This window comes from Megalobrama amblycephala, linkage group LG3 (assembly GCF_018812025.1).
Source record: "Megalobrama amblycephala isolate DHTTF-2021 linkage group LG3, ASM1881202v1, whole genome shotgun sequence".
NCBI lineage: Eukaryota > Metazoa > Chordata > Actinopteri > Cypriniformes > Xenocyprididae > Megalobrama > Megalobrama amblycephala.
The window spans coordinates 1696754-1719885 of record NC_063046.1 but is presented as its reverse complement, the minus strand read 5'-3'; the positions used below and the strand labels follow the sequence as shown (position 1 = coordinate 1719885).

General features: G+C 34.6%; 1 long non-coding RNA gene and 4 gene segments (V, D, J or C); 1 reads left to right on the top strand and 4 right to left on the bottom strand.

The window, feature by feature from the left end:
- The window catches only part of LOC125264247, a 35603-nt gene extending 19587 nt beyond the window's left edge, over positions 1-16016 (bottom strand). The window contains 2 exon segments of the V gene segment in view: positions 15473-15758; positions 15919-16016. Coding sequence covers positions 15473-15758; positions 15919-15967 — 335 coding nt within the window.
- Positions 3047-3744, bottom strand: LOC125264249. The segment is given in 2 exon segments: positions 3047-3497; positions 3668-3744. Coding segments are annotated over 2 exon segments (462 nt in total).
- Positions 10851-12148, top strand: LOC125264257. The gene is made up of 2 exons (XR_007184042.1): positions 10851-10953; positions 11807-12148. It is a non-coding gene; the product is annotated as an uncharacterized LOC125264257 (long non-coding RNA).
- On the bottom strand, positions 12556-13783 carry LOC125264254. The segment is given in 2 exon segments: positions 12556-13300; positions 13488-13783. Coding segments are annotated over 2 exon segments (351 nt in total).
- Positions 16017-18305: 2289 nt separating the features above from the next.
- Positions 18306-20168, bottom strand: LOC125264248. The segment is given in 2 exon segments: positions 18306-19774; positions 20035-20168. Coding segments are annotated over 2 exon segments (477 nt in total).
- Positions 20169-23132: the final 2964 nt, after the last annotated feature.

Sequence of the window (23132 nt, the reverse complement as noted above, 5' to 3'; positions counted from 1 at the left end):
GTGCATGGTTAAGATATCTCTGGATTACAGTCAGGACACTTTCCAAAGGGGGAAATTTCCAAAGGGGAAATTTGAACTGTGTTGCATAGATAAGATATCTCCAGAAGGGGGGATTAGGGCTGTGTGGTGCAGTTTGAGGTGTCTTGGCAAAAGGGGAGATTGAAACTTTGTGTATCAGTTTGAAGTGCCTTAACAGGTAGCAGTCCTGTCGTGTGAGGAAGATCCATTCAGATCTGCTCTGATGGATAGATCCGTTTAGATCCACTCTGATGGACAACAACAACAACAACAACAACAAAACTCCCTGAGACTTCCTAGCTCATCCATCCAGATAGCAAAATTCTCTGTTTTTACTGTTATTTCTATTTCTTATGTTCTATTTTTATTATTCTTCTTTATGTAAAGCACTTTGAATTACCATTGTGTATGAAATGTGCTATACAAATAAAATTGCCTTGCCTTGCCTGACTGAGTAGCCACATGTAAATCAGACGCTCCAGACGCCCCAGACGCGTTCAGTGTGAACGCAGCATAACATAAACATATAAGTTGGTGTTTTTTTTTCTTCGGGGGTGTCAGGGGCGTTGCCTGTTACGTCGTTTGGGTTATTGGGCTACCTTGTTGAACGCATAACATTATATTTCACACACCTTTTTATTTTCAAAATGTAATTAATTAGTCCAACGAACCGTTCGGTACATAATGCGTACCGCGTACCGAACCGAAAGCCGCGTACCGAACGGTTCGATACGAATACACGTATCGTTACACCCCTAACCAGGAGATGTAGTAATCTTTGGATGTTGAACCCTCAGGATACCTATAAACTACAGTGTTGACCTTACAATCAATAGAGACTGTTTGACCAAGCTGAACTGTTAGTTTTCTTTATTTTACAAAAAGCACAACATTTTGTTTTTACTCTGAGTGTACACAAATAAAAGAAGATATTCCACAGATTAAAATGGTGTATAGCTCTTAATTGTATGTGCAACATTGACGGAGTATTTTGAGTCTCTTTCACACTAGTAAGAAAAAAACGCGGTGGTATCGCCGGCGATACCTCAGACCTCAGAGTGTTAAACTCAGGTTGAGTCACAACGACCTGTCCAAAAGAGCATGTGAGAGAAAGACAACTATTATTAGTGCATGAGGAAAAAAAGAAAAAAAATATATTTCAGTTTTACCTTGGATGCAGAAAAATGCCCAGATGAATATAATAATATTAGCTCTTCTATTTTCGAGTGAACAGATCTTGTGTGTTAAAATCATTCACGGGACTATAAACACTCCCAGAGCACTGATGAGCTGCCAATGCAAAATATCATTACAGTGGAAAAACCCTTCCTCAACTGAAATATCTTCTGTCACATATGATGATGGCATTATAATATATATATTTTATATTTATGAGTTAATCATCATGGTTTAATTAAAACTTCTGGAGGTTTTTGCAGTGAATGAGAATGAATTATTGTGGAGGATTTTTGGTGGAGGACATTTTTAAAAAATTGACAAAGAATAATTTTTTATTTTATTTTATTTTTTTTATTAATTTGACATGAAATATAAAGCTAATGTCTGTATAAGGGATTTTCACACCAGACTGATTTAACAGAGGCATATGTTATGCATAAAATATAGATAGTAGGGCAGCTTAGGGATTTCTTAGGGATCTTATTATTACCAGTTTTTAATAATTATTGGATGTTTTTAATAATTATTGAATAAAGAAAGTTTTTTAATGAATGTCACATGAGACAGAAATGTCTTCAGTCTTCATCTGGTGTTGCTTTCAATCTACAAACAGTTGTAACTGTTAGTACTGTAAATTAACAAGAAATTCATAATTTGAACAAATGAAAAATAGATTCTAAAAAATTAAAGATCCATAATATAATGGATGATGAGTCTTTTTTTTAAATTCAAGTTATAGATATATGTGTTATTTCTGGTCAAATGTGTTTTTTACAGGCTGTTGCACTTCAACAGATCTGCTTGATTAACTTTGAAGCTCTTACTTAAAGGGAAGTGAAAGACTGATAGAGCTGTTTTTAAGAAGAATGAAACTCTCATCTCTCTCTCTCTCTCTCTCTCTCTCTCTCTTTAGCTGCCACTCGTCCCACTCTCACGGTCCTGCCGCCCTCCAGAGACGAGCTGCAGCAGGGTAAGGCTACAGTGGTGTGTGTGGGCAGTAAGGGATTCCCCTCTGACTTGAAGCTGAGCTGGAAGGTGGATGGCAGCAGCAGGAGCTCTGCTGTGAATCTGAGTCCCAGTGTGCTGCAGAAGGATGGACTGTACAGCTGGAGCAGCAGCCTGAGCCTCACTGAGAGTGAGTGGAGCAGAGCAACCATCACCTGTGACGCCACGCACCCATCCCAGAATGCAGTGACCGAGAGCCTGAACACACAGCAGTGTGATGACCAGTGAAACACACACACACACATCACACAGAGATTATAGGCATGCATAATTCATTTATACTCACACATACACACAGAGTCTTACTAAAGGACAAACAACATTGTGTACCATTTTGCTCTGTATGTAAATCTTTCCTTAAGCATGCTTTAACACGTATAATAACCTTTTAAGAAAAGTGTGTTTGTGTTAAACTTTTTTTTTTTTGGCCAAATAAAAGCTTTTTTAATCATTAATTGTATGTATTTATTCTTTCAGAGGATATATATTATAGCATATTTTTAACATTACCCTTTAACATAGTTTAATCTTAAGATTAAACTATTTTAAAATCTAAATAAAAAGAATAAAAGACTATGATATAGCAACAAATAAAATTAAATTGATTTGTTGCTATATCATTCTTTTTATTTTGATTCTATTAGTTTACATGTTATTTTCATTACATAAGCTTTGTCCACCTAATCTTCATTTTGGATTTAATTTATTGGATTGGAATTCATATTGAGACATTCTTAAGTTTATTATTAAAAAATGTATGTGTTGAGTAATGTGTGACAATAACGAACAGCAACATGTCACCAGCCTTAAATAGTCTCTGTGTTAGTGTGTAAAGCCAGTGAGGTGAATAATGATCTTTAACATCAACATCTGCAGAAGCTCTAAGCAGCAGCGATGAAGTCTCAGTCAAGGAGGTTTTTGTATGATGATTTTACACTGTGTGAACACCCAGTCTGGGTTCTTTGGGTCTCTCTTGTTATGTCCACTCTGACAGTAATAAACTCCTGAATCTTCAGGCTGAACTCCACTGATGGTCAGAGTAAAATCCATGTGGTTTCCACTTTCACTGCCACTGAATCTAGAAGAAACACCTGAAACTCTCTCTGATGTGTAATAGATCAGGAGTTTAGGATCTTCTCCAGGAATCTGCTGATGGTACCAGGACATACATCTCTGAGAGGTATTTTCTGTGTTCCAACAGTTCACTGCTGGTTTATGATTACAGTGAATAGTGACAGTCTGATCAGGCTGAACTGTTTGAGCTTCAGATTGAGTCAGAGTTTGTCCCACAGAACCTGAAGAGAGAGACAGAAAACACAATAATATAAAACTACAAACATGCATATAAAGAATATACATTTAAAAATGTATGTAGAGTATTTACATCAAAGGGCGTCTTTCTTTATTTCACCACCTGTGGAGTTTTCTCTAAATTGGCTGATAATATGAATTTCTATATACTTACTCCAGGTGCAGGTTGTGAGTGTCCAAATAATGATGGTTATTAAAGTCATATTTGCTTTTGGATCTGTTATCATGAAGGAGAGCTGTCAGTCATAAAATCATAAACTCACAGATCTATAAAGACCTCTAGAGCACTGAAGCATGCAGTTCATATGCAAAGTGTTTTTACAATGTAAATGACCTTTCTGAGAACAAGAACCTCTCAAGAAACATATTTCAGTTGGTCTGGATGAGCCTGATTATTTTTCTTGGACAGTTTCAATATATAATCTCAGTTATTGATCATTAGAACTTATTAATCAATATAACTGATTTTATTGTTGTTGTGGTGTAATATTGGAGGTTTGATATAGAGTAATTGTGAACTAAATCTGTTATCTAAATCTCGTTCTCCTTCTCAGGGAACCGGGTTACATAATATGCAACCTGAGACATTCTGAATTAATTGGTTCAGTGACTATGATTCAATGACGCTAAAAAAAAAGTTATAAAGATTTGTTGCATGTGTTTTTGAAAGAATTGGTTGAATGAATGATTGAATGACTCGCTCATAAAGACAGTCACTTGTCGCCACCTACTGGTGCATCAGCGTAACCTACAGAAAAAGTCAACATCCTTCTCAAACTATAAGCTAATTTCCCTCTGATTTGTGTGGTAATTTAGGTTTAGAGTGTTTCTTTGACACCCATGTTGTTCCAGGACCAAAAAAAAATTGATTCAATAACAGATGTTCATCACGCTGATTGACTTTAAATACCACTAAAACAATTTAAAAGAAAAAAATGTTACATGATTAATATTGGCATAATAATATTAACCAAAGTATGATGATCATAATATTGCTGTTGTGAGTAGGATGAATACTTATATTTTAACACTGAGAATATAATTTAAAAGATAAATGGTATGGCTTGAGTTCACTTTCATATACATTATAACATGCTAAATGCTGCATGTAACAAAGCTCATGAATTATGATGAAAATTCAGCTTTTTCCACCACAAGGATAAATTAAATTAAAATATATTCAAATGGAAAACAGTTACAGGAGTTGGACAATGAAACTGAGACACCTGGTTTTAGACCACAATAATTTATATAATACAGCATCATTTTGTCTTGGGAATGACAGATGCAAGTCTTTCACAGTGGCAAGAGGGATTTTGAGACACAGGCTGGGTCACTGTGTTGCTGGTGGAGGAAAACATTTTCTGACATAATTTTCTGGTGACTGTGCAGGACATGAGAGATGTTCAACTTCACTTTCATGTTCCTCAAACCATTCTGTCACAAGACTTGCTGTGTTTATTGGTGCATTATCATGCTGATACACGGCACCCTCTTCAGGGTACAATGTTTGGACCATTAGGTGCACATGATCTTCCAGAATGGAAATTCCATGATATTGTAGCCCAAACCATCACTGATCCACTGCTGTTCACTCTGGGCAACAACAGTACAGGTGTTAAGCCTCTTTGGGGCTTCTCCACATCGTAACTCCCTCAGATGTGGGAAAGATGGTGAAGGTGGACTCATCAGAGAACAATACATGTTTCACATTGTCCACAGCCCAAGACTTGCAATGTTGGCACCAATGAAACTGACATTTTGCATTGGCACGAGTGACCAAATGTTTGGCTATAGCAGCCTGATCATGAATATTGACCCAATGAACAGTTTTGGTAGAAACAGGAGAGTCAAAGTGTGCATTTAATTCTGCAGTGAGTTGGGCAAATGTGGTTTTATGCTTTTTGGATACAATCTGGGTTAGAACCTGGACATCTCTTTCAGACAGCTTCTTCTTGCATCGACAGTTACTCCTGTTGGATGTGGTTCATCCTTCATGGAGGTATGCCGACATTACCCTGGATAACAGCTCTCGATACACCTAAAAGCCTTCCTGTCCTGGTCACAGATGAGCCAGCAAGACATACATTAACAATTTGTCCTCTTTTGAACTCTGATTTCTCCCATTATGTTGTGTAGATTGCAATATGTTATGTACAGCTGTGCTATTGCTCTTCTAATTCAACCTTTGCTCTTACTGATGGAATGTGAAATCAGTGAAGATTCGCCAGCAGGCCATGCATTTATATGCGTGAAACCTCCAACCCACCCCGATATGACGATAAAAATGTGGAATATGTACAATTATATGTACAATTTGTGCTTTGCTTTTTGGTTTTTAAATATATTAAACATTAATGCTGTGAAAATAAACTTTTTAAAGATTTGATCTTAATTATACAGGAAAACTTATACTGTGATTGTTAACAGAGGAAGCAATCAACAACAACAACAACAAAATGGATTCTGGATCTAATTCAGACTAAACTGGACTGGTCATAGAGCTAGTTAAATCATATGGATGAATTCAATATTTTCTTTCATGTAATTAAAGTGAATTGAGGTTCAGTTGAACCTGCAAAGATCACTGCTGAACACAGTGAGCTTTCTTTCATATTCATCTTATTGTTATTGTAATTTGTAATTCATGTGTAATTCATGTTTGAGATATTCTGATGTTATTTATAAAATATGTAGAATGTGTTGAGGTTCATTTAACCAGCTTTCTGTGTATCTGTGTGTAAAGTCAGTGAAGTGAATAATGATCTTCAACATCAACATCTGCAGAAGCTCAAAGCTGCAGCGCTGAAGTCTCAACTAAAGAGGTTTTTGTATGATGATTTTACACTGTGTGAACACCCAGTCCTTGGTGCCAGAGACTCCCTTGTCATGTTGACTCTGACAGTAATAAACTCCTGAATCTTCAGGCTGGACTCTACTGATGGTCAGAGTAAAATCCATGTGGTTTCCACTTTCACTGCCACTGAATCTAGAAGAAACACCTGAAGCTCTGTCTGATGTGTAATAGATCAGGAATTTAGGAACTTCTCCAGGAATCTGATGGTACCAGGACATGCAATACAGGGACGTATCTTTTTTCCGACAGTTCACCGCTGGTGTGTGATTACAGTGAATAGTGACAGTCTGATCAGGCTGAACTGTTTGAGCTTCAGATTGAGTCAGAGTTTGTCCCACAGAACCTGAAGAGAGAGACAGAACACACTGGAGAATAATATAAAACTGATGAGCACATTTAAATGTCTAACCCTTAGTTATAAGGCACCTGTTTCACTACAAGGACTTATTTTACAAGTTTCCATATTTTTCACATCAAATGCCAATTAATCAATGATAATTAAGAACTTGAATCAAAAATCAAACCATTAAAGTTTAATGTAAACTTTATGTTCACTTCACATGCAAAGGTTAAAAACATTAATATATGAAAGAACATATGTTTTTGAATGCAAATACACTATTTACAAATGAAGTCTAAATCTTGATCTGAGCAATTTCTGTCTTTCTGTAGGCCTGCATCATCTGATTATTTTTATTTACTTACTCCAGGTGCAGGTTGTGAGTGTCCAAATAATGACGGCTGTTAAAGTCATGTTTACTTTTGGATCTGTTATCATGAAGAAGAGATGTCAGTCATAAAATCATAAACTCACAGGTCTATAAACACCATCTGAGCACTGAAGCATGCAGCTCCAATGCAAAGTGTCTTCAATGTAAATGTCCTTTCTGAGAACAAGAATCTCTATTACTGGCAAGAAACATATTTCAGTTGTTTCAGTTTTCAGTTTTTCTTGAACATTTTAAAAGTTGTTGCTGACAAATAATACAGGCCAGTAATCAATTTAACAATTTTACTGTTGTTCTGCTGTAACACTGGGGCTTGAGGAGTTGATGTAGTCATTGTGCAGAGTTAAACGATTGAAATTGTCACAACTAACTTTCACAACAGAGACTTCTGTTATGATGTCACCAGAAATATTTTAGAAAGATGTATTTTCAAAGTTACACCCAAGTACACACTATTACAGTAGTCTATAACAACTGTATCTATCCGCACAACCTTGTTTAAACATTAATCCAAATTTACCAAAAAAGTACCTTATCCAGGGGTCAAAAATGTATTCTGCCTATATGTCACAATACGAGGTAAATCAGTCTTGGCTGCATCTATTCTGAATAGAAGGCATGTTCACTGCGGAACCTCACTTCTGATTATTAACCACTAGATATCGCCATTAGACAGTAAATGGCACCAAAAAAATCAAACAGAACGTTTACGTTGTCAGTGGGCCTGGATCTCATGTGTGCAACATGGCACATCATGCATTACTTACCATTCAAGGCTCCTTGGCCTATAATTCTCGCTTAGGGTGCGAAAGGTTCAAATCCTGGATGAGCCCAAAGTTTTTAAAGGTTTTAGAATCTTTGAACTGACAAAACTTTACAATAACTGATTATAGGCAAAGGTTAACTGGTGGATTCACCAGGTAACTGATCTTGCATATGCCCACAAAAAGTGTAAGCTCACAGGTCCATACATAAACATTTACAGACCACTCACTGTCCATGTTACAGCCAGGGTTTCAACCAGGGTCTGTGATGGTAAAACATGGGGTCCATAGAGAAGAGAAGAAATACAAAACAGTTTTATTTTATGACATTTCTAAAATCTTGAATTAACATTAAATAATGATCTGACAATTATTAAAGTATTAAAATAATGATAATATTGTTCTTTCTGAGAACATAAACTTCTTATTGGAACATAGGCCTATCTCATTTTTTTTCTCAACACTCAATTAAAAGATCAAGGTATGTTTAAAAAAGTTTTGCCTTGAATACAGTAGTGTCAAAGCTCCAGATGGACTTGGAAATCTAGTCTGTCTTTAGACAATGCAGATGTAATTTTGTCTCTTGGCTACTGGTCAGGTTTAAAGTCAGATTTACCTGTGAGTTAGGCTACTGAGTCTTGTTAAAACTTAAGTGATTTATAGGCAGTCTTCATTTTGACTCTTTTCTCCTAACTTTTGACAGTGAAAAATCAGGCTCATACAGGATTTGAAACCAGGACTTCTCACACCCAAAGCGAGAATCATAGCTGCCTCTAACTTTTGCATCATTTTTGGCACTGACATGACCTTATTGACACCTGCATGAACGTTTCATAGTCCTGCTGAAGGAAGGCATGAGGACTTCAGATGTGGGCAGAGCAATAAACCGCAATATTCGTAATGTAAGACAGTGCTACAGGGAGACAGGAAGAACAACTGATTGTCTTTGCAGTGCCAAACCACATGTAACCATGTGTTTACCTTCAGCACAATGGTAACAAAAACTACAACGTTAAACTCGTTTAAATGTCAAATATAACAGCATTAAACACAAACAGATCTTTCCTATCACTAAAAACTAATAAAAAAACACTTAATTTCAACAATTATTCTCTTTTTCCAGTCCTATGCAAAGCATGCTGGGAATTAGAAACCCACTGCCCAATTTACAAAGTTGTCAAGACAATTAATTAAGTTACTACAACTGATTTTTTTTTCAACAAAAGTCAATTATAATGCAGAAATTAGATTTTTAAGTTACACACAATATTAATTTAATGATCAACATTATTACTTGAACAGATATCAACAAAATAATGTAATGCAGCTTAAAAAAAAAATTAAATCAATAAATAGAATTTTTAACCATAACTTTTAACCATATGCATTTATTTAAGTTGTGGCAACAGGTAATCTGAATTACTTTTTAGAGTGCAGTTGTTGAATCCATTTGTGTTTATACAAATATTTACTCATGTTAACCCCTTAGCATTCCAGTCAAAATTGTCTAAAACACCTGAAAAAGGCATTCCCAAAATAAATTGCTTACTGTTTTTGAACCATTTGTAGTATATGCAGTATATGGTTTTTGGTATCTTTTGAAAGGTGACACTCTGATGTTTGTTCCTAAACAGTCAGAATCACTGTAAGTCTTACTGGTATTGAGTAATAGAATTTGGAAAACACTGAAAAATGGAAAAAAAATATATTTTTTTTTTTGTAAAAAGATACCTGCAGATGACTACAGATGGCAGCTATTAGCTAAAACACAACAGGATCACAGCCTGAAGCCCTACCAAGCCCTATTTCAAATAGGGCTTTTTCTAAGATATAAAAATATCTTAGAAAATGAGTGTTTTACACATGTTTATTTGAGTTTATGTCTAGGCGCTCCCCAAAAAAAGCCACTTGGAGACTCCAAATGGCCCTTTGGAACCATCAACATATAAAAGGCTGTTATTCTTGAATGCTTTAATGTACAGTCATAATTTTGGGCTCTAATGAAAGCTTACACTTAGAGCTATTCTGCTAGATTTACTGTCAAATATTGCTGACACACAGTAACTGAAGCATAAACACATTATAGTGTTTCTTCAATTCTTGAAACTATTGTCCAAATAAAGATACAAAGGTGCTATGGTATTAAGACGTGATATAAACAGAAAAAATATAAATATTTTATATAAAGTTTGAAACATAACAGTTTAAAAGTGTATATATTGATGTACTTGCATTTATGAATGTGAGAATCACTGAATAGATTTAGACAGCTATTTATCTACATTTTTTTCGTAACTAAAGAATATACATTTCTGCTTCTACTTTGTGTGACACAAAAGTTATCTTTGCATAAGGAACAAATGTATTTATAAAGATATTATCTATTATCTATAATTTATTTATCTGAAAAAAAAGAGATATGTAACAGGAACAGCAAGAAATTTATTGATTAATTCTATATAGGGCAGATATGGGTTGGAAGAAATTAGATTAAACAAGAAAAAATAAAAAGAGTACATCTGTGTGTATGTCATTGCTAACTCTGTTTGTTCTCATTTCAGAACCTGTAGGTCACAAAAGCATCACAACATTGTCAGTTATCTGTCCAAGGGAGGTTGAGGGCTTCATTGTTGTGTAATATATATCCTCTGGTTTCTGAATGTACCAGGAGATGTAGTAATCTTTGGATACTGAACTCTCAGGAACACTATAAACTACAGTGTTGACCTTACAATCAATAGAGACTGTTTGACCAAGCTGAACTGATTTAAACTCAGGTTGAGTCACAACAACCTGTCCAAAAGAGCCTGTGAGACAAAGAGAACTATTATAAGTGCATGTATTATAAGTGTATTATAAGTGCATGTATAAGTGCAGGAAAAAAAGAAAAAAGTAAAAATATATTTCAGTTTTATTACCTTGGAAAACTCTGCTGAATTCAAATAATTATTAGTGCATAAGTGAATATATATATATATATATAATTGGTTGTCAGTGTCAGTTTTAGTGCAGGAGGTTTTTGTACAGCCGCTGATTGGGTTTGTATCACTGTGGTGGACGTTCGGTGGAGGAACTCGACTCTCAGTTGGAAGTAAATCTCTATTTCAAAAATGAAACTGAATGAAAAGAACAGAGGATTTAAAAAAATAATACTACTATATAAGAATAAATAATTTGAAAAATTTGTTCCTTTGTGACATTACCAAATACACGCATACGTTCCTTAGCTCTCTTCCTGAGCCGTTTAAGACACTTTTTTTTTTTTTTTAAATTTCATTTTACAAAGAGTACATCTTTGTATTTTTTAATTAATTCGGCATGAATTAGAAAACTAATGTTTGTATATGTATGCAGTTTTTTACTCGCCTCTACAGATCAATTTAACCAAAGCAAATAAGTTAGTGAAAGTGAAAGCTATTTCACTATAGACACACTGAACAAGTCAACATGAAAAAAATAATAATAAATAAATAAACACTGTATAGCCTATATATTTATGCTTGAAATGTGTTACTATAGATAGACAGCTTAGGAATTAGGTAAAGTTCAAAATATATTCTTATTATTAAGTTTTTTATAATTATTTAATGTTTTTAACTCTTTAAGAGACAGAAATGTGTCTTCATCTGCTGTTGATTTCACTGTACAAACAACTGCAACTGTTTAACAAGAAATAATTTAACAATAATTTGAACAAATGAAAAATACAAACCTAAAAAGTTGAAGATCCATAATATAAATTGAATAATGATTTTTTTTTTTTTTTTAAATCCAAGTATATGTGTGATTTCTGGTAAATGTGTTTTTACAGGCTGTTGCACCTCAGATCTGCTTGATTCACTCTTAAAGGGAAGTGAAAGACTGATAGAGCTGTTTTTAAGAAGAATGAAACTCTCATCTCTCTCTCTCTCTCTCTCTCTCTCTCTCTCTCTCTCTCTCTTTAGCTGCCGCTCGTCCCACTCTCACGGTCCTGCCGCCCTCCAGAGACGAGCTGCAGCAGGGTAAGGCTACAGTGGTGTGTGTGGGCAGTAAGGGATTCCCCTCTGACTGGAAGCTGAGCTGGAAGGTGGATGGCAGCAGCAGGAGCTCTGCTGTGAATCTGAGTCCCAGTGTGCTGCAGAAGGATGGACTGTACAGCTGGAGCAGCAGCCTGAGCCTCACTGAGAGTGAGTGGAGCAGAGCAACAACCATCAGCTGTGACGCCACGCACCCATCCCAGAATGCAGTGACCGAGAGCCTGAACACACAGCAGTGTGATGACCAGTGAAACACACACACACATCACACAGAGATTATAGGCATGCATAATTCATTTACACTCACACATATGCAGCTATTTCAAAGGACTGTCCTAAATCAGTCAATGCTCAACAATAAATCTTTCAGCCTGTTAGTGTTCTTCAAATATTCTGTTGTAACAGCAATGATGTGTTTGTTGTTTTATTGCTGCCAAATAAAAGCATTTTGACTCAAATATGCTGTTGACTTTCTTGCTGAAATATTAAACACTTCGAAATTGAAAAACTGTTTTTATTGGATGGATATAAAAATAATATTTTAATATTGAAAATATCAATTACAGTAAAAGAGACATTGACATCTTCATCATAATTGTTATTAAATATAATATTTGAGCAAGCCTACTTTTGATTTTTAAACATTCATCAAAATCTAAAATAAGGTATTTAAAAAATTACAGTGACAATAAAAATATTTTATTGAATACATTTATACTTATTTTAATTAGATTACATTAAATTTAGGGCTAATAGTCTGAATTCTGACTGTCAAGAATTGTGCATTTGAACAAGATGAAAGAAAAAATGGCAAGACAAGCCAGATGAACAGGTACAATAATAATAATAATAATAATAGTCATAAACTAAAAGATTTCACAATACTTCCACAGTTGATTGATTACATTAAGAATTGCATACATATTTTAATTTCAAGTTTTCTGAAATGTTATGTTTAAATATACCAGATTTTCTGATTATGCACTAATTTGCATGTTTAATTAGATTCTGTTCTGTTCATACTGAAGAAATAATTTCTTATTTAATGTAAATTAGTTCATACTGCTTGAGTAAATTCATTGTGCCGTCTGATTGAGGGAAGTTTTTGTACGATGCTGTTTCACTGTGTGAACACTGGACCAGAATAAAACCCCATACAGTAATAATCTCCTGCATCTTCAGTCTGGACTCCACGTATGTTCAGCATAAATTGATATCCAGAATAACTTCCACTGAACCGGTTTGAAACTCCAGATGCAAGGTTACTCGAATAGTATATCAGGAGTTTAGGAGTTTTTCCAGGTTTCAGCAGATACCAGCTCATGGCATAACCAATTCCAGAAGACGCAGTGCAGCTAATAGTGACAGATTCTCCTGCTTTAACAGACAGAGACTCAGGAGTCTGGACCTCTTGATGAGACACTGAGAGAGAGATTTAAAAATTTACATTTAATTACAAATTATGAGATATTTACATCTTTTATTAAAAAAAAAACAAACAAAAAAAAAAAAAACATAATTAATTATAAATGAAAACAAAGCACAACAGAGTGCAAGGCTATACAAAAATAAATACCAAACTCTGAAAATGTAGGGAAAAATGTTTAACCTTGAGCCAGCAGAGTCAGTGTAGTCAGAATCAGTAAAAGAGACATCATTGTTCAGTGTGTCAGAGACTCTGTCAGGACTGAACACACACTGATCATCAGAGGAGTTTTGTGTGTGGAGCAGTAAACATGCAAAACACTCTCCACTCAACAGACTCCTGAAAACACATTCACTTTCCTCCTGGATTTACTGTGATTAATGTGATAAAACAATCAAACAGGCACTTTTGCAGGATTCAGTTGTTGACTGCTGCTCTTCAAATACTGGAATAAATGGAAATCATTGTGGGCTTTCAGATGAGGAACTAAACTATACTGGAAGTAAGTGTAGAATGAAATAAGAAACTATATACATCAGTTAATCACATTATAAATGTCATTATGTCCTGAAATATAGAGGGTTGTGCAACAAATGGTAAAATTACCTTAATATTTCAAATCTATAATCTACAGGAAGTGATGTATTTAGATCTGTATCATTAGTGTATTGTATTGCTTGTATTTTTATATTTTATTTAGTATAAGTGATTTGATTATACACAATACAAAACAAATTTTTATGTGTAATAGGGTGGACATTTTGGAATTTTTTTAATTATGCTGCTGTATCTTACATAAATATTTATTATTAGCTGTAGGAGCCAAAAAGCTAACTGATGGTGTGTCACCTCTATTTTGAAGGCAAACATTTTCCTCTATTTTCTAAAAGTTTCACATTTAATTTAATTTAATAAAATACAATTAAACTTCCAACTGCATATATTCAATTTTTAAATTGAATAATTTAACCCAATATAATAATTTTCAAATATAAATATATGCAGATTATTGGGAAAGTCTTGAAAACAAAATTTGTGAATTTTACATAGTGACCTATGCAATCAATCAATCAATCAATCAATCAATAATAAATAAATAAATACATACATAAATAAATAAATAAATAAATAAATAAGTGTGTGTGTGTGTGTGTGTGTGTGTGTGTGTGTGTGTGTGTGTGTGTGTGTGTGTGTGTGTGTGTGTGTGTGTGTGTGTGTGTAATGAATGATACACACACAATTAAGCACAAAATGTTGCTAAAACAGAATTTTATATGACATGCCCTTTTTTACTTGTAGTTTACTAAATCTGCATTTCAAATATATAATTTATTTTATTTGCCCGTGCGAGTGGGATTCACAAGACACTTTAAAATGGCTGATTATATTATTTCATTAAAATTACCTGAGAAATTTGAAAACTATGATTTGCTGATGTACTTTTTGTAAATTAACAATTTTTATATAAATTCCCACCACAATTATCAATAAATTCTTTGTTTGGATTACAAACATTTGAGACAAACTAATACTTTGGCTTCTATAAAGAAAAGTGCTGTTTCTGAACAAATCAGTCCTTGTTGTCCATTATTTACATTTTAAGACACTCATGTTCCAGGGCCAACTGATACAAGAACATGTCTTGAGATAATACTATTTTTGCCATGTATTTATCAGCAACTTGAAATACATTTTTAAATAACGGTTAAATTTTTTTTTCATGTTTGATAATTAATTTTATAATGTACAATTTTAAACAATGCCATACATATGTAATATTGTGAATTTGAGTAACATGATACTAACATATTTCAATATTGAAAAATTTTAATAGTTTTAAAAAAGAGAATAGTTTCAGTACATTTTGATGGCTCGAGTTCACGTTCATATAGATTATAACGTGATGTCAGAATGTGATGTTAATAAAGCTTTATTTTTTCAGCCTTTAATCATAAAATCAAGATTCTGTCCACAGTGAAGCTAAACTCAAAATTTTACTTATATTAATTTCCTGTAAAATCTGAAAAATTACAAACTAAAGTGAACAAACTGTTGAAAATCTCCATTAGGCCTACGGCTTTAATTGTTCATGTCCTTTTGTTCAACTGTTGTACAAGGCAACTGTAACTGAGGGAGGTTTTTGTATGATGTTGTTTCACTGTGTGGACCTGTCACTGTAAGCCCCCATACAGTAATAAACTCCTGCATCCTCAGGCTGGACTCCACGAATATTCAGTGTAAAATCAGGTTCATTTCCACTTCCACTGAACCGATCTGGGACTCCAGATTCAAGTTCACTTGCTGTATAGATCAGAAGTTTAGGAGCTTCTCCAGGTTTCTGCAGATACCAGCTCATGTCATCACCAACTCCGCTGGTCCCAGTGCAGCTCATAGAGACTGACTCTCCTGCTTTAACACTCAGAGACTCAGGAGACTGAACCTCTTGATGAGACACTGAGAGAGAGTTCAAACACAAATGAAAAGAAGTTTGCATCTGCTATAAAACAGTTGAAATTAATAATGAAACAAAAATAATTGTTTAACATTAAACATAAACATTAAACAATTTTTTTTACAAATGTATCATCATAATGCAGAAAATATATTTTTGAACCTTGAGCGAGCAGACCGAGTGTCCACAGCATTAGAATAAGAGACATCATTGTTTTAAGTGTGTGTGTGTGTGTGTCGGTGTCACACTAATAATCATCAGTGCAGTTTTAAGCGAGTGTTCAGTTCGTATGCAAAACACTCTCTACTCAAAAACACTTTCAGATGCATCATGGAATTTACCTCAAAAAACAATCAACATTCATTTTACAACATTTTATTCATTAACAATTTATTTCTTTTTTTCAGCTGTCTGAGCAAAACTAAACTAGATACAGTTTTAGTGTCAGTGTTGATGTTAGTGTAACTCAGTGTCAGTTTTAGTGCAGGAGGTTTTTGTACAGCCGCTGATTGGGTTTGTATCACTGTGGTGGACCTTCGGTGAAGCATTTAAAAAGCATAAAAAAGCAAAAAAGCATTTTGACTCAAATATGGTGTTCAGTTTGCTGAAATATTATCACCTAATATGTGACATACCACATTTTATTTTTCTTGGGACATGTGTGCATTGTGATTATTGTGATAAACAGCATATTAAAATAACATTTTAATATTGAAAATATCAAATACAGTAAAATAGATATTTATGTTAACATGATATCTTAATCATATAATTAATTAAAATATTTTAGCTACATTTAATTTACTATTTTATTACTGAGAATTTTATCCATCAAAACAAATGTAAGATTAAGAATAAATGTTTGTATTTTTTTATTCATTTGGCATGAAATATAAAGCCAATGTCTGTATAAGTAAAATCTCAAAAAATTAGCATATCATGAAAAGGTTCTCTAAACGAGCTATTAACCTAATCATCTGAATCAACTAATTAACTCTAAACACCTGCAAAAGATTCCTGAGGCTTTTAAAAACTCCCAGCCTGGTTCATTACTCAAAACCGCAATCATGGGTAAGACTGCCGACCTGACTGCTGTCCAGAAGGCCATCATTGACACCCTCAAGCGAGAGGGTAAGACACAGAAAGAAATTTCTGAACGAATAGGCTGTTCCCAGAGTGCTGTATCAAGGCACCTCAGTGGGAAGTCTGTGGGAAAGAAAAAGTGTGGCAAAAAACGCTGCACAACGAGAAGAGGTGACCGGACCCTGAGGAAGATTGTGGAGAAGGACCGATTCCAGACCTTGGGGGACCTGCGGAAGCAGTGGACTGAGTCTGGAGTAGAAACATCCAGAGCCACCGTGCACAGGCGTGTGCAGGAAATGGGCTACAGGTGCCGCATTCCCCAGGTCAAGCCACTTTTGAACCAGAAACAGCGGCAGAAGCGCCTGACCTGGGCTACAGAGAAGCAGCACTGGACTGTTGCTCAGTTTTGCATGTCATTCGGAAATCAAGGTGCCAGAGTCTGGAGGAAGACTGGGGAGAAGGAAATGCCAAAATGCCTGAAGTCCAGTGTCAAGTACCCACAGTCAGTGATGGTCTGGGGTGCCATGTCAGCTGCTGGTGTTGGTCCACTGTGTTTTATCAAGGGCAGGATCAATGCAGCTAGCTATCAGGAGATTTTGGAGCACTTCATGCTTCCATCTGCTGAAAAGCTTTATGGAGATGAAGATTTCGTTTTTCAGCACGACCTGGCACCTGCTCACAGTGCCAAAACCACTGGTAAATGGTTTACTGACCATGGTATTACTGTGCTCAATTGGCCTGCCAACTCTCCTGACCTGAACCCCATAGAGAATCTGTGGGATATTGTGAAGAGAAAGTTGAGAGACGCAAGACCCAACACTCTGGATGAGCTTAAGGCCGCTATTGAAGCATCCTGGGCCTCCATAACACCTCAGCAGTGCCACAGGCTGATTGCCTCCATGCCACGCCGCATTGAAGCAGTCATTTCTGCAAAAGGATTCCCGACCAAGTATTGAGTGCATAACTGAACATAATTATTTGAAGGTTGACTTTTTTTATATTAAAAACACTTTTCTTTTATTGGTCGGATGAAATATGCAAATTTTTTGAGATTTTGGGTTTTCATGAGCTGTATGCCAAAATCATCAGTATTAAAACAATAAAAGACCTGAAATATTTCAGTTGGTGTGCAATGAATCTAAAATATATGAAAGTTAAATTTTTATCATTACATTATGGAAAATAATGAACTTTTATCACAATATGCTAATTTTTTGAGAAGGACCTGTAGAGGACATCTTAGGAATTATTGAAAGTTAGAACTATCTTATTATTAACAGTTTTTAATAATTATTAAATTTTAAATTAATTAAAATTAAATTAAATTTTAATAATTCTTGATTAATGAAAAGTTTTTAATGAAAAGTCTTTTTTTAATAAATGTCACATGAGACAGTTTTCGTTTGGGGTTACTTTCAATCTACAAACAGTTATTAGTAATACACTGTTAGTAATACAGTAAATGTGTAAAAAGAAATCTTTTAATAATTTGAACAAATGAAAAAATAGATTATTGAAAAATTAAAGATCTATGATATAATATAATGCATGATTAATCTTTTTTAAGCATAGACATATGTGTGATTGCTGGTAAATGTGTTTTTACAGGCTGTTGCACCTCAGATCTGCTTGATTAACTCTGAATCTCTTAAAGGGAAGTGAAAGACTGATAGAGCTGTTTTTAAGAAGAATGAAACTCCCCATCCCAGAATGCAGTGACCGAGAGCCTGAACACACAGCAGTGTGATGACCAGTGAAACACACACACATCACACAGAGATTATAGGCATGCATAATCATTTATTTACTCACACATACACACATTGTTCATTAAGGTTTGTCAGCATTGTTTTACAATTTGCTCTATAAGTTAATTTTTCTTGAATCCTGTGTTTTCATACACATTTACACATATATTGATTGTGATATTAAACAACAATTTTTGCCAAATAAAAGCTTTTTGAATCATTAAGTGTGTATCTCTTATGTGGAAGTATTAGTATTCTAAGATATTTACCTGAAATTAAAAAGATTTAAAAATAATAATAATAATTTACTATCATCTTTATTAATTTTTTATTTTGATGTTGATGTTGATAATTCATAAGAGTCCAATTAAACTTCACATATATATATAATAATACTGTAGGGATGGTGTCTTGTAATTTTGGACAGAGAAGGCAGACAAATGTGGATTCAGACACAGAATATGGAATTCATATTCATAATTCATATTCATATATGGAACAGAATTCATTTCTCATCAAGAAGTTTTTCAATTTAAGTCAATTTAGAGGTGAAATATATTAAACATATGAAATCTTATGCCACAGTGAGCTTTCTTCCTTTATTGTATTATAATTCAAGTGGAAATACGATTGAGCATTTTTATGTTTATTATTGATCAAATATATACTGAATGTGTTGAGTTTGTGACTAATGAACATTAACAGTTCTCCAGCCTTAAAATGTTTATGTGTGTAAAGTCAGTGAGGTGAATAATGATCTTCAGCATCAACATCTGCAGAAGCTCAAAGCTGCAGCGCTGAAGTCTCAGCCAAAAAGGGTTTTTGTATGATGATTTTACACTGTGTGAACACTGAGTTCGTGCTGGTCAAATAATGTTCACTCTGACAGTAATAAACTCCTGAATCTTCAGGCTGGACTCCACTGATAGTCAGAGTAAAATCCATGTGGTTTCCACTTTCACTGCCACTAAATCTAGAAGAAACACCTGAAGCTCTGTCTGATGTGGCATAGATCAGGAGTTTAGGAACTTCTCCAGGAATCTGATGGTACCAGGACATGCAATACTGATCAGAGCCTTTTGTTTTAATACAGTTTATTGCTGGTTTATGATTACAGTTAATAGTGACAGTCTGATCAGGCTGAACAGTTTGAGCTTCAGATTGAGTCAGAGTTTGTCCCACAGAACCTGAAGAAAGAGACAGAAAACATATTATAAACTGATGAGAACAACACTGAAACTAAGTTATAGGCATGATATCTGTTAGACACAATATTTCTTACTGTTGCACTAAAAGGACTAAATATCATCATACATATCAAAACATATCAGGTGATATTAAAAACATGCATAAAGAATATGTTTAAAAATGTATATACATTTACATCTTTATTTCACCACCTGTGGAGTTTTCTCTAAATTGGCTGATGTAATGAATTTATACTTACTCCAGGTGCAGGTTGTGAGTGTCCAAATAATGACGGCTATTAAAGTCATGTTTGCTTTTGGATCTGTTATCATGAAGAAGAGGTGTTAGTCATAAAATCATAAACTCACAGATCTATAAAGACCTCCAGAGCACTGAAGCATGCAGTTCATATGTAAAGTGTTTTCACAATGTAAATGTCCTTTCTGAGAAAAAGAACCGTTCTTAGAGTCAAGAAACATATTTTAATTGGTCTAGATGAGCCTGATTATTTTTCTTAGACAGTTTCAACATTGTAATAATTACCTAACTATAACATTGTATTAATCATTAAAAGTTATTAATCAATATAAGTGATTGTACTGTTGTTGTTCTGCTGTAATATTCAAGGTTTGATATAGTTGTGAACTAAATCGGTTATCTAAATCTCTAAAATCATTAAGTTGTTAAGAGTTATTTTACATTCACACTAACTGACTAACTTCATTCATACTCATGAAAATGTGAGGGAGATGAAAAGCAAGCCGTGAAGAGGTCTCGCACAGACTATCTGATGTCAATTCTTTTGATGATAAGACATCTGTGCCCGGTTGCATAAAGCACCTTAAGTTTTTCCCCTTAAGTATGACACTTAAGGCGTGATTTCCCCTTAACTAAGGGAATGACTTAAGGGTGTTGCATTTAATCTCTTAAACTGTTCACTTAGGTAAGGGAAACCGTTAAGTGTTTCACGACAGCAACCCAGGTTTTGCCGTTATAAAATTCTACTGTTGCCATGGACGCGTTATTTGTTAATACATATCGTGGTAAGTTTTCACAGAAAATAACATAAGATGGATAAGGAAAACAAAAGGGAAATGACGGTTAAGGGGCTTTATGCAACACTTACGTTTTTTTAAGGGATTACTTAAGTGAAAAATACATACTTAAGGGAAATTCTTAGGGTTTATGACGTTTCACCTAAAGAAACCCTTAAGTAATACTTAACGGTTATTTTCTGCAACACCCTTAAGTTTAAGGGAAACATAAGGGCGATCTTAAGGGAAAATTACACTTAAGGTGCTTTATGCAACCGGGCACTGACCTATAACATCATGTAGTGACCAAACTTTAAATCATATTTTGTTTGTTGCAATGTAAGAAGAAATTTTGCATAGACTACTGAAAGTAACTGCATTTACTTAAATTTTACTGCATGCTTTGTCTATTTTTGCTCAGCGTCTCGTTCCCTTTCTCAGGAACTGGGTTGCAAATGCAACCTTAGAGGTTTTGAATGAATTGATTCAGTGACTGTGATTCAATGACTCAATTGTAAAGATTTGTTTCATCCCTGCATGTGTTTTTGAAAGAATTGGTTGAATGATTGAATGACTCGCTCATGAAGGCAGTCACCTGTCGCCACCTACTGGTACATAGTGTAACCTAAAGAAAGAGTCAACATCCTTCTCAAACTATATTTAGCTAATTTCACTCTGACACCCATGTTGTTCCAGGACCAACAAAAGTTTGATTCAAGAACAGATGTTCATCATGCTGATTGACTTTAAATGCCACTAAAATAATTTAAAAGTAATTTTTTTTTTTTTTTTTTTTTAAAGGTTACATGTTTTATAATTATTATATATATGCATAATAATATTAGCCAAAGTATAATGATCATATATAATATAGTGATTGTGAAAATGAATATGAATACTTCTATTTTAACACTGAGAATATAATCTAAAAGATAAATGGTATGGCTTCAAGTTCATATACGGTATAATATGATGTGTTTTCTAAATGCTGCATATAATAAAGCTCATGATTCCAGCTTCTGCTTCTGTTTCTCACAAGTTTCAGGATCTTAACTGTGAATTTAATGATAACGGGCCTTTAGCATAAAAGCAGGCCTCTGTCCACAATGATGCTAAATTTATCCAAAAGTGACAATAAACACATTTATAATGTTTCCAATAAATCTATTTCAAATAAATGCTGTTATACTGAACTTTCCATTCATCAAAGAATCCTAATATATATATATATATATATATATATATATATATATATATATATATATCACTGTTTCCACGAAAAAAATTAAGCAGCTATTTTAACTGTTATTTAACTGTTTTCAGCATTGGTAATAACAAGAAATGTTTATTGAGCACTAAATATTGTGTGATGATGCTGAAAATTCAGCTTTTTAAAAATGTAATTGTAAAATTTATTCAAATAGAAAACAGGAGTTGGACAGTAAAACTGAAACACCTGGTTTTAGACCACAATAATTTATTAGTATGGTGTAGGGCCTCCATCAGTTCGTCTTGGGAATGAAAGATACAAGTCCTTCACAGTGGCCAGAATGATTTTGAGTCATTCCTCTTCCAGATGATGCTGGTGGAGGAAAACATTTTCTGCATTACTTTTCCAAAGTGGCTTAAAAATATTTAGATCTGGTGACTGTGCAGGCCATGAAAGATGTTCAACTTCACTTTCATGTTCATCAACCATTCTGACACAAGTCTTGGTGTGTGTATTTGTGCATTATCATGCTGATACACGACACACCCTTCTGGGTACAATGTTTGAACCATTAGGTGCACATGATCCCCCAGAATGCAGTGACACACCCATCAAGCACAGCAGGGAGTGCCATGATATTGCAGCCCAAACCATCACTGATCCACTGCTGTGCTTCACTGTGGGCAGCAACAGTCAGGGTGTTAAGCTTCTTTGGGGCTTCTCCACACCATAAAGACAGTGAAGGTGGACTCATCAGAGAACAATACATGTTTCACATTGTCTACAGCCTGAGATTTGCACTGTTTGCACAAATGAAACTGACATTTGGCATTGGCACGAGTGACCAAAGGTTTGGCTATAGGCCTGACCATGAATATCAACTCTGTGGAGCTCCCGAGAGAGTTGAAGTGCGCATTTAATTCTGCAGTGAGTTGGGCAGATGTGGTTTTATGTTTTTTGGATGCAATCTGGGTTAGTACCTGGACATCTCTTTCAGCTTCCTTTTGTGTCAACAGTTGGATGTGGTTTGTCCTAGGTGGTGGTATGCCGACCCTTGATATCATAGCTCTCGATACACCACAAAGACTTGCTGTTCTGGTCACAGATGAGCCA